The 13,568-nt window shown below is 74.2% G+C and overlaps 2 protein-coding genes across 2 annotated transcripts; one reads left to right on the top strand and one right to left on the bottom strand.

Moving 5' to 3' along the window:
- Positions 1–1,013: 1,013 nt before the first annotated feature.
- On the top strand, positions 1,014–5,957 carry KANK2 (KN motif and ankyrin repeat domains 2). The gene is made up of 7 exons (XM_062598462.1): positions 1,014–1,029; positions 2,296–2,346; positions 2,477–2,567; positions 2,716–3,848; positions 5,051–5,158; positions 5,559–5,634; positions 5,809–5,957. The coding sequence occupies exons 4-7, from the start codon at positions 2,851–2,853 to the stop codon at positions 5,836–5,838; spliced, it is 1,212 nt and encodes a 403-aa protein (XP_062454446.1). The 5' UTR covers positions 1,014–1,029; positions 2,296–2,346; positions 2,477–2,567; positions 2,716–2,850; the 3' UTR covers positions 5,839–5,957.
- Positions 5,958–6,075: 118 nt separating this feature from the next.
- On the bottom strand, positions 6,076–13,274 carry LDLR (low density lipoprotein receptor). The gene is made up of 18 exons (XM_062598339.1): positions 13,205–13,274; positions 11,077–11,199; positions 10,828–10,950; positions 10,368–10,739; positions 10,174–10,296; positions 9,949–10,068; positions 9,731–9,850; positions 9,526–9,651; positions 9,277–9,448; positions 8,959–9,186; positions 8,743–8,861; positions 7,968–8,107; positions 7,748–7,889; positions 7,378–7,521; positions 7,115–7,303; positions 6,972–7,037; positions 6,724–6,881; positions 6,076–6,627 (listed from the first exon to the last, which is right to left on the bottom strand). Exons 1-18 carry the CDS (start codon positions 13,272–13,274, stop codon positions 6,592–6,594), a joined length of 2,571 nt encoding a protein of 856 aa, XP_062454323.1. The 3' UTR covers positions 6,076–6,591.
- Between the last annotated feature and the right edge of the window lie 294 nt (positions 13,275–13,568).

The following is a 13,568-nucleotide window of genomic DNA, read 5'->3' as shown; positions in this document are numbered from 1 at the left end:
CCCCTCCCCGGGGGCTCCGAAACGGCCGCGCCCGCCCCGCCCGAACGAGCGGGGTGTCGAGGCTTCGAACGGCTCCTGCCGCCGCCCCCAGGGCTCTAACGGTCCTAACGGCTGCTGCCGCCGCCCTAACGGCTGCCACCCTGAGGGCTCTAACGGTCCTAACGGCTGCCGCCGCCCCCAGGGCTCTAACGGTCCTAACGGCTGCTGCCGCCGCCCTAACGGCTGCCACCGTGAGAGCTCTAACGGTCCTAACGGCTGCTGCCGCCTTAACGGCTTCCGCCACCCTGAGGGCTCTAACGGTCCTAACGGCTGCCGCCGCCCCCGAGGGCTCTAACGGTCCTAACGGCTCCTGCTGCCTTAACGGCTTCCACCACCCTGAGGGCTCTAACGGTCCTAACGGCTGCCGCCGCCCCCAGGGCTCTAACGGTCCTAACGGCTCCTGCTGCCTTAACGGCTGCCGCCTCCGAGGGCTCTAACGGTCCTAACGGCTCCTGCTGCCTTAACGGCTTCCGCCGCCCTGAGGGCTCTAACGGTCCTAACGGCTGCTGCCGCCGCCCTAACGGCTGCCACCCTGAGGGTTCTAACGGCTGCCGCCCCCGAGGGCTCTAACGGCCGCCGCCCTAACGGCTCTAACGGCTCCTGCCGCCCTAACGGCTGCCACCCTGAGGGCTCGAACGGTCCTAACGGCTGCCGCCGCCTGAGGGCTCGAACGGCTCGAGCGGCTCCCGCGGCGCCTCGAACGGCTCTAACGGCTGCCGCCGCCCTAGCGGCTGTAACGGCTCCGGCCGCTCCCGCCGCTGCGGCGGCTCCGAGGGCTCCCGCCCGCCGCTGGAAGCCGCGGCCTCCCGGGGCCCCCGCGCCCCCGGGGCCCAGGCGTCCGGGCGCGGCCCTCCCCGAGGCGGGGCGGGGGCGGGCGCGGGCGCGGGCGCGGCGCGGCAGAGCGGGGCCGGGGCCGGGGCCGGGCCGGGGCCGCGGCGGCAGCGGAGCGGAGCGGGAGGTAGCGGCGCCGGGACGGGACGGGACGGGACGGTGCGGGCGGGGGGGTCCGGGCGCTGCTCTCGCCGCCGCGGGGGCGGATTAGGATTGGGGAGGGGAGAGGACGGGGGGGCCCAGGCGTCCTGGGCTCCGCCGCAGCCTCCAGGGTGGGGCTGGGGGGGGGGACAGGAGCGGGGCCAGCCCCGACGCCAGGGTGATGGGCACCACGGGACGATGGGTGCCGTGGGGTGAGAGCAACCCGGGGGCGATGGGCGGCGTGGGCCCCCCCGGTCCCATCCCCTCCCGCTCTGCGGCTCCGGGGGCTCCGGGCGGTGGAGCCAGAGCTGGAGCCGCGGCCTAATTACTTCCATGTGCGGCCAAGGAGGCGCCGGAGGGGGAACCCAGGCGTCCGGGAGAGCCCAGGCATCTGGGGGAGCCCAGGCGTCTGGGCGGCTCCCTCCCCTGGGCGTGGGACCAGGGACCCCGGCCCTGTCAGAGCCCCCCGGCCCCGTGCGCTGCAGGCGGCTGCAGGCCTCGGTTCTCCGGATGCCTGGGTCCCGCCCGGACGCCTGGGTCCTGCCAGGCTCCGGCCATTCCCGGGGCCGCAGGTCCAGGCGGTTCCGGGGGACTGGGCGGCCGTGCCAGGCCGCTGCCGTGGGACTGGGGCGAGGGACGGTGCCTTGGCCGTGAGGCTCCTCAAGGAGGGGGAAACTGGGTGGGGCTGGGGGCTGCTGTCCCCATCGCTGCCCTGTCCCCGTCCCTCCCTGTCCCTATCTCCGTCCCTGTCCCTATCCCCATCGCTGTCCCCATCCCCGTCCGTGTCCCTGCCAGGACAGGGCCCATCGACTGCGGCCTCAGGGCTGCCAGGGCGGAAAATCCAATGGAGTCACATGCTGGGCCCGGATGCCTGGATCCACCCCAGCTTGGGCTGTTGGGGGGTGGTGGAGGCGAATAGGGGTCCCGGGCGCCTGGGTCCCAGGCGCAGGAGGGTGGGGGCTGCCCCGGAAGAGCTGGGGGGGACCAGCCCCCTCCCCACGCAGCGCTTGGCCGGCAGCCCGGACGCCTGGGTCCTCTCCGCTCCCGGCAGCCGGGACTGGAGGCGGGAGTGGGGCAGGCCAGGAAGCCAGACGCCTGGGTCTCCTCCCGGATGTCTGGGTCCCTCCTAGCTGGGCGAAGGGAGGGGGCAGGAACACGTCCCCCCAAACTCGCGGCTCTCGGCATCCCTGCACCCCTTCAGCGCTTGCACACGCGTGTCCTCGGGCACGCACACGCGTGTGCACAGGCTGCGGTGCCGCATGCTCATGTCCTCTCCATCTCCAGGTGTCGGCGCCGCCATGGCTCAGGTCCTGCGCGTGGAGGCCGGCTTCCCCGGTGAGTGCGGGGCGGGGATGGGCGGGGAGGGCGTTCGCTGGTGCCCGGACTCCTGGGCCCCGGGCAGGTTGGGACCCCAGCACCCCCCCCTGCCCCGGACGCCTGGGTCCAACCCACCGTGTGGCCGCAGGGCCGGCCCCGCCGGGGGCCGGGGGGCCGCCGGAGCCGCCGTACTCGCTGGAGACGGCCTACGGCTACCGCCTGGACCTCGACTTCCTCAAGTACGTGGAGGCCATCGAGAAGGGGCTGACGCTGCGGCGGGTGGCGGTGGGCCGGCGGCCGCGGCGTGGCTCCTGGGCGCCGGGGGCCGAGCCGCCCCGCGACCCCCGGGTGGAGCGCACCCTGCGCGACGCCCGCCGGCGCCTGCAGGACGAGGGCGCCCGCGCCGGCGGCCCCCGCACCGGCGGCAGCTTCTCGGCACTGACCTCGCCGGGCGGCCCCGGCTCGGGCGCCGGCACGCCGGCCTCGCCAGACCCCGGGCCACTGCGGCTGGTGCGGGAGCAGATGGCGCTGGCCCTGCGGCGCCTGCGGGAGCTCGAGGAGCAGGTGAAAACCATCCCGGCGCTGCGGGGCCGCCTGGCCCGGCTGCAGGAGGAGAAGCGGCAGCTCGTCGCCCAGCTCCGCGCCCGCGCTGGCCCCGCCGCCGTCTCCGACGCCCTCGACGGCTCCGACGGCGGCTCCGACGGCAGCACCATCGACGGCTCTGACAGCAGCACCATCAGCTCCATCAACGGCACCGAGGGCGGCTGCGGTATCGGCTCCACCAGCTCCATCGCCAGCTTCGACATTGGCTCCACCAGCTCCATTGACGGTGTCGGCGTTAGATCTGGCCCCGGCGTTGGCGTCGGTTCCAGGTCTGGCATCGGTATCGGCTCCAGCATCACCAGCTCCGTTCCTGGCATCGGCTCCACTGGCTCCATCGACAGCATCGGAATCAGCTCCAGGTTTGGCGTCGGCATCGGTTCTGGCATCGCCAGCTCCGTCCCTGACGTCAGCGTCGGCTCCATCGATGCCGTGGGCATGAGGCCCAGGTCTGGCATGGGCATTGGCTCCACCAGCTCCACGACCGGCATTGGCATTGGCATTGGCTTTACCGGCTCCGTTTCTGGCTCCGGCATCGGCTCCACCAGCTCCATCAACAGCATCGGCCCCAGGTCCGGGCTCATCGGCTCCAGCACCGCCGGCTCCACCCGCGGCATCAGCGTGGGCTCCGGCAGCAGCGCCGGGCCGGCACCGGGCCGGCGCTCGGTGGCCGTGGGGCCGGAGGGGCCGGGCGCCGGGCGCCGCAGCGTGGCGGTGGGGGTGGCCGAGGGCGAGCTGGGGCCGCCGGCCGTGCGGGCGCTCTCGGCCAAGGTGGCCGTGCTGGAGCGGCAGCTGCGCCGGGCCCTGGGCGACCTCCGCGAGGCCCGGGCCCGCCTGGGGCACCCGCAGCCCCCGGCCAGCCCCCCGGCCCCCCGCGCCCCGGCACCCACCACCGGCACCGGCACGGCCCGCGGCTGCAGGTGGGGGACGGGGCAACGGGGAAGGGGCCGGGCTGTTGCAAGGGGATCGGGGCGATTGCGGGGAACTGGGGTGGTTGCAGGGGATTGAGGCTTTTGCAGGGGGGATTGGGGCGATTGTGGGGGAGATTGGGGCGATTGCAGGGGATTGGGGTGATTGCAGGGGATTGGGGTGACTGCAGGAGGGGATTGGGGCGATTGCAGGAGGGGATTGGGGCGATTGTGGGGGGGGATTGGGGCGATTGTGGGGGATTGGGGTGATTGCAGGGGATTGGGGCGATTGCGGGGGATTGGGGTGATTGTGGGGGGGGATTGGGGCAATTGGGGATTGGGGCGATTGTGGGGGATTGGGGTGATTGCAGGGAGAATTGGGGTCATTGCAGGGGATTGGGGTGATTGCAGGGGGGATTGGGGTGATTGTGGGGGAGATTGGGGCGATTGTGGGGGATTGGGGTGATTGCAGGGAGAATTGGGGTCATTGCAGGGGATTGGGGTGATTGCAGGGAGGGATTGGGGTGATTGTGGGGGGGATTGGGGCAATTGCAGGGGATTGGGGCGATTGTGGGGGATTGGGGTGATTGCGGGGGGATTGGGGCGATTGTTGGGGACACTGGGGTGATTGCAGGGGGATTGGGGCAATTGGGGGGGATTGAGATGATCGCGTGGAGATTGGGATGATTGCAGGTCGGATAGCGGCAATTGCAGGGGATTGGGGCGATCACGGGAGTTGGGGTGATTGTGGGGGAGATTGGGGCGATTGCGGGGGGATTGGGGTGATTGCAGGTGGGATTGGGGCGATTGCAGGGGATTGGGGTGATCACAGGAGTTGGGGTGATTGTGGGGGAGATTGGGGCAATTGCGGGGGGGATTGGGGCGATTGCGGGGGGATTGGGGTGCACTTGGGGCTGGGGGCAATGGGGGAGATCCTGGGGGCAATGGAGCAAGGGCCAGTTGGGGGGGGGTCGGCGACAATTGCAGCAGGATTGAGGAGCGATTGGGCCTGGGGGGGGTAACTTGGGGGGGGGCAATGGGGCGACTGGGGGTGGGAGCAAGAGGCCTCTGGGCATTTGGGGGTGGGCGGTACCGGGGGTGACAGGAGGGCAGGGGGCAGGCGGGGTGGGGGGGGGGCGGGTCGCCGAGCCCGAGGGCTTGGGAAGGGGCAGTGGGAGGGGGGCGCCCAGCGCCGCTGCCGTGTGTCCCCCCAGGGCGGCGGCGGAGCGGAGCGGGGCCGGGAGCGGCTCCGACGGCGAGAGCGGCGGCAGCGGCGGCAGCAGCGGCAGCGAGTACCACGAGGCGCCCGAGGGGCCGCTGGGGTGAGGCGCCCGGACACCGGGGGGGACGGAGGGGGCGCCCGGACACGGGGGGGCGGGGGGGGATGGGGGGGGCCCTAGACACCGGGGCCCGGGGGAGGGGGGGCAGGAGAGGATGGGGGGGTGCCCTGGACGCCGGGGCCCGGGGGAGGATGGGGGGACACCTGGATGTTGGGGGGCCCTGGGAGAGGATGGGGGTGCTCAGACCCCAGGACTCCAGGGAGTCGGGAGAGGATGGGGGGGCCCGGACACTGGGGTCCGTGGGTGGGGGGGGCACCTGGACACTGGGGTCTCTCGGGGCAGGGAAAGGATGGGGGTGCCTGGACACCGGGGTCCCAGGAAGGGGGGGGGCGGCGGGGGGGGGGCAGCCCCCTGGAGCCGGCCCTGAGCCCCTGTCGTGCAGGCAGGAGCTGAGCACCGAGCCCCCCGCGGCCCCGCGGCGCCTCGACCCGGAGCCCCCCGAGAGCCCTGCCGAGACGGTGAGGGGCAGCGGCGCCGCGTGCGGGCTGGGGGAGGGGGCGGAGGGGGTGCCCGGACCCTGGGGCTCGCACGCCCGTAACGCGGTGCGGGTGTGCGAGGCGCGCCGCGCTCTGGGCACGCCTGTGCGGTGCGCGTGCAGCTGCCCCGCGCTGATGCCGCGTCTCCCCCAACAGCCCACCGCAGCGCCCAGCGCCGGCCCGTGACACCCCTGCCCCGCGCCGCGTCCCGGGGCCGGCGGGGGCCCAGGCGTCCGGCTCCCGCACCGCGGGGCCGAAGGAGGAGCCGGGCCAGACGCGGGAAGAAATAAATACAGTGTATTTACCATGAGCGTGACGTGAAACCACGAGGCACCGCGGTAGCTGCCGTGCGAGAGACCCCCCCCCCCCACCTCAGGGCCCACAGGGCCCCGGCCCACCCCCCGCCCCCCCCCCCTCGCGGCAGAAGGCCACATTTGCTGTTTTTTTCACAGTTTAGGTAAAAAAAAGGAACGCCGTGGTGTCGGGCAGCAGCACGCCGCCCCCCCTTCCACACACACACACACACACAGACACATGCACGCACACACAGACACGCGCACAGGCACACACAACTGTGCCGACACGCACACCCACGCACAGCCGCACGCGGCTGTGCACAACCGCCCGGCCCCAGCGCTGGCTGCGAGTCCCAGGGGCCGTCGAGCAAGGCGGCAGCGCCGGGCCGCGGCGCTCACCCGCGCCGCCCCGGCGGCCCCTTCGCGTCCTCGTCCCGGCGGGGCCGCGGCCGGGCCCGTCCTTGTGCCGAGCGGCGACAGGGCCCCGGCCCCTCTCTGTCCTCCACCGTCGTCGGCTGGCAGACGGTCCGCGCCGCGGGCGCGCCGAGTCCGGCGGTGGGGAGGGGGCCGGCGCCCGCCGAGAGCGCCGGCGTCCGGCGCGGAGGAGCGGGGCGACGTGGGAGAGGCCGCGGCCCCGGCGCCGTCAGGCCGCGTCGTCCTCCAGGCTCACGGCCTGCCGCTGCGGGGAGGGGGGGAGCGAGGCGTCAGCGCGGGGGCGGCGCGGGGGGCGCGGGGCCCCCGGGCGCCGGCAGCCGCACCGCGCCGCGGGGCTCACCGACGGGTAGCTGTAGCCCTCCTGGCTGCGGCAGATGTGCATCTCGTCCTCGGTGGTCTTCTGGTAGACGGGGTTGTCGAAGTTGATGCTGTTGGTGTTCTTCAGCCGCCAGTTCTTCCACACCAGGAAGGCGCCGAAGGCCACGAGGATGAGGAGCACTGCGGGGGGGGCAGGGCGGGGGCGTCAGGGCGGCGCCGGCGCGAGGGGCCGCGGTGCCGGCGCCGCCGGGACGGGCGGCCGCAACCTACCCAGGGGCAGGACGACCGAGAGCGCCGCGGGGCCCGTCCTCCTCTCCGCGGTGACGCCGATCTGGGCTGCGAAAGGGGAGAAACGGCCGTCAGCGCCGCGCCGGGGGGCCGCGCCGCGCCGGGGGGGCCGCGAGCTCGCACACCTGTTACAAGGGTCGCGGTCGTGTCCGTGCTGGTGCCGGTGCTGGTGCCAGGGAGGCCGGGGCCGCGCGTGGCCGGCCGGGGCCGCGTGCTGGACGTGGTGGTGCCGGGCGCCGGGGAGCTCGTTGTCGTCGTCGTCGTCGTTGTCGTCGTCGTCGTCGCCACCGTCGCCGCGGCGGGGGCTGAGGCGCCTGCAACGGCGCAGGGAGGTGAGGGCCGCGGCGGAGGCCGGGGCCGGCCGGGGCGGCGGGGGCCGCGGCGGTACCTGGGAGGCAGGCGCGTCCGTCGGGCGCCAGGCGCTGGCCGTCGGCGCAGGCGCAGGTGTAGCGGGGCGAGCGGCGGGAGACGCGCGGCGCCGGCAGGCAGAGGTAGCTGCAGCCCCCGTTGCCGTCCGTGCACCAGTTCTCGCCTAGACGGAGCCGGGAGGCAGCGTAAGCCAGGGAGAGGGAGGGAGGGACGCGGGACGGAGGGACAGAGGGATGCAGGGACAGGTGTGGGATGGAGGATTTCAGGGGTGCAGGGATGGAAGGACATAAGGATGGAGAGATGGAGGGATGCAGGGACAGAGGGGCAGAAGGACACGGATGGAGGGACGGAGGAACGCGGGACGGAGGGATGTGGCTGGGCTCCGGTACCTGCGGGCTGCTTCAGGGCATGGTAGAGCACCAGGTCCTCGGGGGAGAACAAGTTCTCAGCCACCGTCTTCACCTCGGCGCCCGTCAGGCGGTTGGCGCTGAAGATGGCCTCCTTGTTGACGTCGGTCCAGAAGACGGTGTCCTGCGAGCGGAGAGGGGTTGGGGCGGCGGCGGGGAGGGGGCGCAGGCGGCACCGGGGCCGGCCGGGGCCGGGGCTCACCTCGAAGACGGTGACGGCGAAGGGGTGCTCCAGCGCCTGGGGGTCGGTCAGGACCGTCCGGCGGTTGCCCCCGTCCACGTCGACGCTGGAGAGCGCGTGGAGCCGGGAGTCCACCCAGTACAGGCGCTGCGACGGCAGGTCTGCGGGGAGCCGTCAGCGGGGCCCAGGACGGCCCCGGGGACAGCAGGGGACGGGGACGGGGACAGGGACAGGGACGGGGACTGCATGGGGTCAGGAACAGGATGGGAACGGTGACGGGGAGCAGGACAAGGACAGGGATGGGAGGGGGACGAGGACAGGGACCAAGATGGGCACCGAGACAGGGCTGGGACAAGGACAGGGACCAGGACAAGGAAGGTACCAGGATGGGGAAGAGGCCGGGGATGAGGACAGAGATGTGGATGGAGATGAGGATGGGGCCAGGGACAAGGATGGAGATGGCAATGGGCACCAGGACAGGGACAAGGACAAGGATGGGGACAGTGGAGATGGGACCAGGACAGGGACAAAGATGGGGCCGGGGAGCAGGACAGGGATAAGGATGGAGACGTGGACAGGACCAGGATGGGGACCAGGATGGAGATGGGGATGGAAATAAGGACAGGGACACGAATGGGGACAATGATGGAGACAGGACCAGGAAAAGGACGGAGGAGCAGGATGGGGACAAGGATGAGGACCGGGGGCTGTTGGATGGGGTTGCTAGAAGCGCCGAAAGCCCCCACGTGGCCCGAGACGCCCCCCGCGCCCACGTCGCGTCCCGTCCCCGTCTCACCCAGCGTGATCCCGTTGGGCCACTCGATGCCCTCCGTCACCAGGGCGAAGTTGTCCGCGCCGTTGAGCCCGCTCTTGGCAATCTTGGCTGACGCGCCCCAGTCGGTCCAGTACATGAAGCTGGTGGATGGAGAAGCGGGAATGAGATGGGGGGGGGCCAAGGCCGTCGCGCCGGGGCCGAGCCGTCCGCCCCCACCCCGGGGCGAGGGGCACCCACCCGCGAAGCGGGTCCACCACGATGGACCGCGGCTTGGCGCCTGGCTCCCGGATGAGGGTCTTCCTCTTGGAGCCGGCGCCGTCGGCCACGGAGACGGAGCCCAGCTGCGAGTCGGTCCAGTAGATGTTGCCGTGGACCCAGTCGACGGCGAGGCCGTCGGGCGCCCGCAGCCCGGCGCCGATGACGGTGGCGTGGTGGCTGGCGTCGCCCGCGTTGTCGATGGAGGCGCTGCGGGAGGGAGGAGACGCCGGGGCCGGTTTCGCCGGGGCTCGCGGGCAGAGCCCCGGGGACGGCGGCGCGCGGCGGGCCCGGCCTCACCGGTAGATCTTCCTCTGGGAGATGTCGGACCAGTAGATGGTGTCGCTGGCGATCTCCATGTCGAGGGCCACCACGTGCTTCAGGTGGGGGATGAGGCTAGTGTAGTTGCTGCGGTCCAGCGTCATCCGCCGCACCTCGTTGCGGTTGGTGAAGAGGAGGTAGGCGACGGGGCCTGGGGAGGCGAGAGGAGGCGATGCCGCCGCGTGCCGGCCGGCTCGCGGCGCCCGGCCCGGGCGGCCGCCGGCTCACCTACGGCTTTGCAGGCCCTGGTGGCGGGGTCCAGGCGGTAGCCCTCGCTGCACTCGCACTTGTAGCCGCCCTCCAGGTTGACGCAGAGCTGCCCGCAGGTCTCGGGGTCCTGGCACTCGTCGATGTCTGCCGGGGGAGCCGGGGCCGTCAGCCGGCGGGGCCGGCGGGACGCGGCCGCCGGCGCCGGGGCACCGGGAGCCCTCACCTTCGCATCGCTTGCCGTCGACCAGCCGGAAGCCCTCGGGGCAGAGGCACTCGTAGCCGATCTTCAGGTCCTTGCAGATGTGGGAGCAGCCGCCCCGGTTGTCCAGGCACTCGTTGGCCTCTGCGGAGAGAGCGGCATCGGCGCCGGCCCCGTCGTTCCCGCTTCCCGCGGGAGCGCCCGGCCCCGGTGGCGCCGCGTCCGAACCCGGCGGCGCTCACCGCACTCCTTGATGGGCTCGTCGGACCAGTCCCGGCAGTCCCGCTTCTTGTTGCAGACCTTGTCCATGGTGATGCACTCGCCCGAGCGGCACTTGAACTTGGTGCCGTCGCAGGAGGTCACTGCGGGGAGAAGCGGGCGGCGGGGGGGGGGCTCGAGCGCCGCGGCGGGGCCGAGGCCGCCCCCCACCCACCCCCCCCGGGTCCGGCTCGGCCCGGCCGCCCTACCGTTCTCGCAGCCGACCTCGTCGCTCATGTCCCTGCAGTCGAACTCGCGGTCGCACTGGCGGCTGCCGTGCACGCAGCTCCCGTCGTCGCACTGGAACTCGTCGGGGCGGCAGGTGGACGCCGCTGCGGGGAGGGCGTGAGCGGGGGGCCGCGCCGGCGCGGGGCTCGCCGCCGCCGCTCGCCCCGGCACCTACCGCAGCCGGCCTCGTCGGAGCGGTCGCGGCAGTCGGCGCTGCTGTCGCAGCGCCAGCGCTGGTGGATGCACTCGCCGCTGCCGCAGTGGAAGTGCAGCGGCGGGCAGGGGCTGGGGGCGCCCGCCCGGGGCCCGCACGTCTGGGGCCACTCGTCGGAGCCGTCGGGGCAGTCGGGGTCGTCGTCGCAGGCCCACAGCCGCGGGATGCAGACGGAGTTGTTGCACTGGAACATCAGGGGGCTGCAGGTGGGCACGGGGCAGCGGAGCTCGTCGTCGCCGTCCTCGCAGTCGCGCTCCTCGTCGCAGACGAAGTCCAGGGCGATGCACTTCCCGCTGCGGCACTGGAACTGGTCGTCGGCGCAGGCGCGGGGCGCTGCGGGGAGGCAGCGCCGTCAGCGCCCCCCGGCACCAGCCCCGGCCCCACGGCGCTGGCCCCCCGCCCCGGCCGCCCCGGCGCTCACAGCAGCCCTGCTCGTCCGAGCCGTTCTCGCAGTCGGTCTCCGAGTCGCAGCGCCAGGACGCGGGGATGCAGCGGTTGATCCGGCCCCCGCAGCTGAACTCGCCCGGCTTGCAGGACACCGAGCCTGCGGGGAGGCGGAAAGCGAGGTGTCACGCGGCGCGGCACGGCTCGGCACGGCACAGCTCGGCTCAGTGCGGCACAGCTCAGCTCGGCACGGCTCAGCTCGGCTCGGCACGGCGCGGGTACCCACGGCAGGTCTCCAGCGACTCGTCGGAGCCGTCCTTGCACTCGGCGCTGCCGTCGCAGACCCAGGCGTAGGAGATGCACTTCCCGTCGCCGCAGCGGAACTCGTTCCGGCCGCACTGCTCGGCGCCTGCGGGGCCGGGACGCGGCGCTGAGCCCCCCGGGGCGGGCGGCGGCGGCAGGGGCGAGGCGGCCTCGCGGGACCCGCGCGGCCTCCGCGAACCGCCGCCGCCGCCGGACCTTGGAACCGTGTTTACAGCCCGCGCGGCTTCTCGCCGCCGTCCCCCCCCCCCCCCCCCGCCGCCCTGCCACGCTGCTCCGGCCCTTTGCCCCCGCCGGCCCCACAGCCCTCCTCGCGGGAGGCCCCCGGGGGAGAGCGGCCGTGGGGTGCCCGTGCTATGGGGGGGATGAGGGGCGCCAGCGAGCGCGGACGGGGCCCTGGGGGGCTTCGGGGCGGCCCGGCTGCTGCCTGGGGGGCTCCGGGGTCGAGCCCTGGGGGCTCTGAGGCGGGTGTGGGGCTCCCTGATATCTTTGGGGCAGGCACAGGGCCTGGCCCCAGGGTCTGTGGGGCAGGAAGAGGGTCCATGGGGCAGGCACAGGGCCCAGCCCCAGGGTCTGTGGGGCAAGTGTGGGGCTCCCAAAGGGTCTATGCGGCAGCCCCAGGTGTGTGAGGCCCAGTCCCGGGTTTGTGGGGCAGGCACAGGATCCATGGGGCAGGCGTGAGGCCCAGCCCCGGGTTCGTGGGGGAGGCACAGGATCCATGGGGTAGGTGTGGGGCCCAGCCCCAGGTCCATGGGGCAGGTGTGAGGCCCAGCCCTGGGTTCATGGGGCAGGCACAGGATCCATGGGGCAGGCGTGGGGCCCAGCCCTGGGTTCGTGGGGCAGGCGTGGGGCCCAGCCCTGGGTCTGTGGGGCAGCCACAGGATCCATGGGGCAGGCACAGGATCCATGGGGCAGGTGTGGGGCCCAGCCCTGGGTCTGTGGGGCAGCCCCGGGTCCACGGGGCAGGCGCAGGATCCATGGGGCAGACATGGGGCCCAGCCTCAGCTCCATGGGGCAGGCGTGGGGCCCAGCCCCGGGTTCGTGGGGCAGCCCCAGGTTCGTGGGGCAGCCACAGGATCCATGGGGCAGGTGTGGGGCCCAGCCTCGGGTTCGTGGGGCAGCCCCGGGTTCGTGGGGCAGCCACAGGATCCATGGGGCAGGCGTGAGGCCCAGCCTCGGGTTCGTGGGGCAGGCACAGGATCCATGGGGCAGGTGTGGGGCCCAGCCCCGGGTCCATGGGGCAGACATGGGGCCCAGCCCCGGCTCCGTGGGGCAGGCGTGGGGCCCAGCCCCGGCTCCGTGGGGCAGGCGTGGGGCCCAGCCCCGGCTCCGTGGGGCAGGCGGCTGCTGTGTGCGGGGGTATCAGGAGCCTGGCCGGGGGCAGACCCAGGCCCACCCCGGGGCTGGGCCGGTCCCGGGGGCTCCGGCCCGGCCCAAGCGCCGCCGCCCGCGCGGGCGCCCCCAAAGCGAGGCGGGGCCGAAGCCACGCCCCTTCCCCCCCCCCACCGCGCGCCCTGCGCCGCCATTGGCCAACTCGCGACGGGTCGCGCCGGTGGCCAGTTGCGCCGACGGCCAATGGGAAGTGCGGGCGCGGCGGCGCGGGGCGCGGCGCGCGCGGCGATTGGCCGGCGTGGCGGGCGCGGGGGAGGGGGGAGGAGGGAGGGGCAGGAAGGGGGCGGAGCTTCCCCGCCGCCGCCGCCGCCGCCGCCGCCATGGCCGCCGGGCTGAGGGGAGGCGGCGGCGGCGCCCCCGGTGCCGCGACCCCCCCCCGGGGCCGGGGCCTCCCCGCCGGGGCCGGGGCCTCCCCAGGGCCTCGTGGGGCCCCTTGGGGCTCCCCGGGGCCTCCCCCGGGGGTCTCCGGTCCCTCACGGGGCCTCCCCAGGCCTCCCCGGTTCCCCCCGGGGCCTCCCCGGTCCCGGTCCCCCCTGGGGCCTCCCCGGTGCCGCCGCGTCCCCCTCCGGCGGCTCCGCGGTTCCCCTCGCTGCCTTCCCGCGGCTCCCCGGAGCCCCCCGTTGTCCTCCCGGTTCCCCCCAGGGCTCCCCGGTGCCTCCCGGTGCCTCCCGCCCGCCCGCGGTGCCGCCCCCGGCCCTCACCTGCGCCGGCGCCCAGGACGACGAGGAGCAGCGCGGTCAGCACCGGTGCCGCCAGCCGCGCTCGGGCCATGCTGCCGCCCGCCACGTGCTGCTGCTGCTGCCGCCGCCGCCTCGGTGGTGCCGGTGCCGCCGGTGGAGCCGGTGCCGGTGCCGGTGCCGCCGCCGGTGGAGCCGGTGCCGAGGAGGCGGCCCCGCCGCGGCCCATTTCAAGGGGCAGCGCCGGGGAGGGGTTTCGCATGGGGTGATTTTCCCCGACGGCGCCGCATCACCAGGAGGGGGAGGAGCGGCGGCCGCACGATGTGACATCGGCGGCGCCAGGCCCGGCCCCGGCCCCGGCCCCGGCCCGCCTCTCCCGCCCCCCGGG

This window comes from Rhea pennata, chromosome 33, assembly GCF_028389875.1.
Source record: "Rhea pennata isolate bPtePen1 chromosome 33, bPtePen1.pri, whole genome shotgun sequence".
In the NCBI taxonomy this organism is placed as follows: domain Eukaryota; kingdom Metazoa; phylum Chordata; class Aves; order Rheiformes; family Rheidae; genus Rhea; species Rhea pennata.
This window is presented reverse-complemented; position numbering and strand designations above follow the sequence as displayed.

Excerpts from the sequence above, each read along its gene's own strand:
- KANK2 (XM_062598462.1), top strand. The coding sequence starts at position 2,851 with ATGGCGCTGGCCCTGCGGCGCCTGCGGGAGCTCGAGGAGCAGGTGAAA. Across the intron at positions 5,159-5,558 it reads GCGCCCGAGGGGCCGCTGGG|GCAGGAGCTGAGCACCGAGC; the intron begins GTGAGGCGCCCG and ends CCTGTCGTGCAG. Across the intron at positions 5,635-5,808 it reads CCGAGAGCCCTGCCGAGACG|CCCACCGCAGCGCCCAGCGC; the intron begins GTGAGGGGCAGC and ends CTCCCCCAACAG.
- LDLR (XM_062598339.1), bottom strand. The coding sequence starts at position 13,274 with ATGGCCCGAGCGCGGCTGGCGGCACCGGTGCTGACCGCGCTGCTCCTC. Across the intron at positions 10,069-10,173 it reads CGAGGTCGGCTGCGAGAACG|TGACCTCCTGCGACGGCACC; the intron begins GTAGGGCGGCCG and ends TTCTCCCCGCAG. Across the intron at positions 7,890-7,967 it reads TCGCCGTCACCGTCTTCGAG|GACACCGTCTTCTGGACCGA; the intron begins GTGAGCCCCGGC and ends CTCCGCTCGCAG.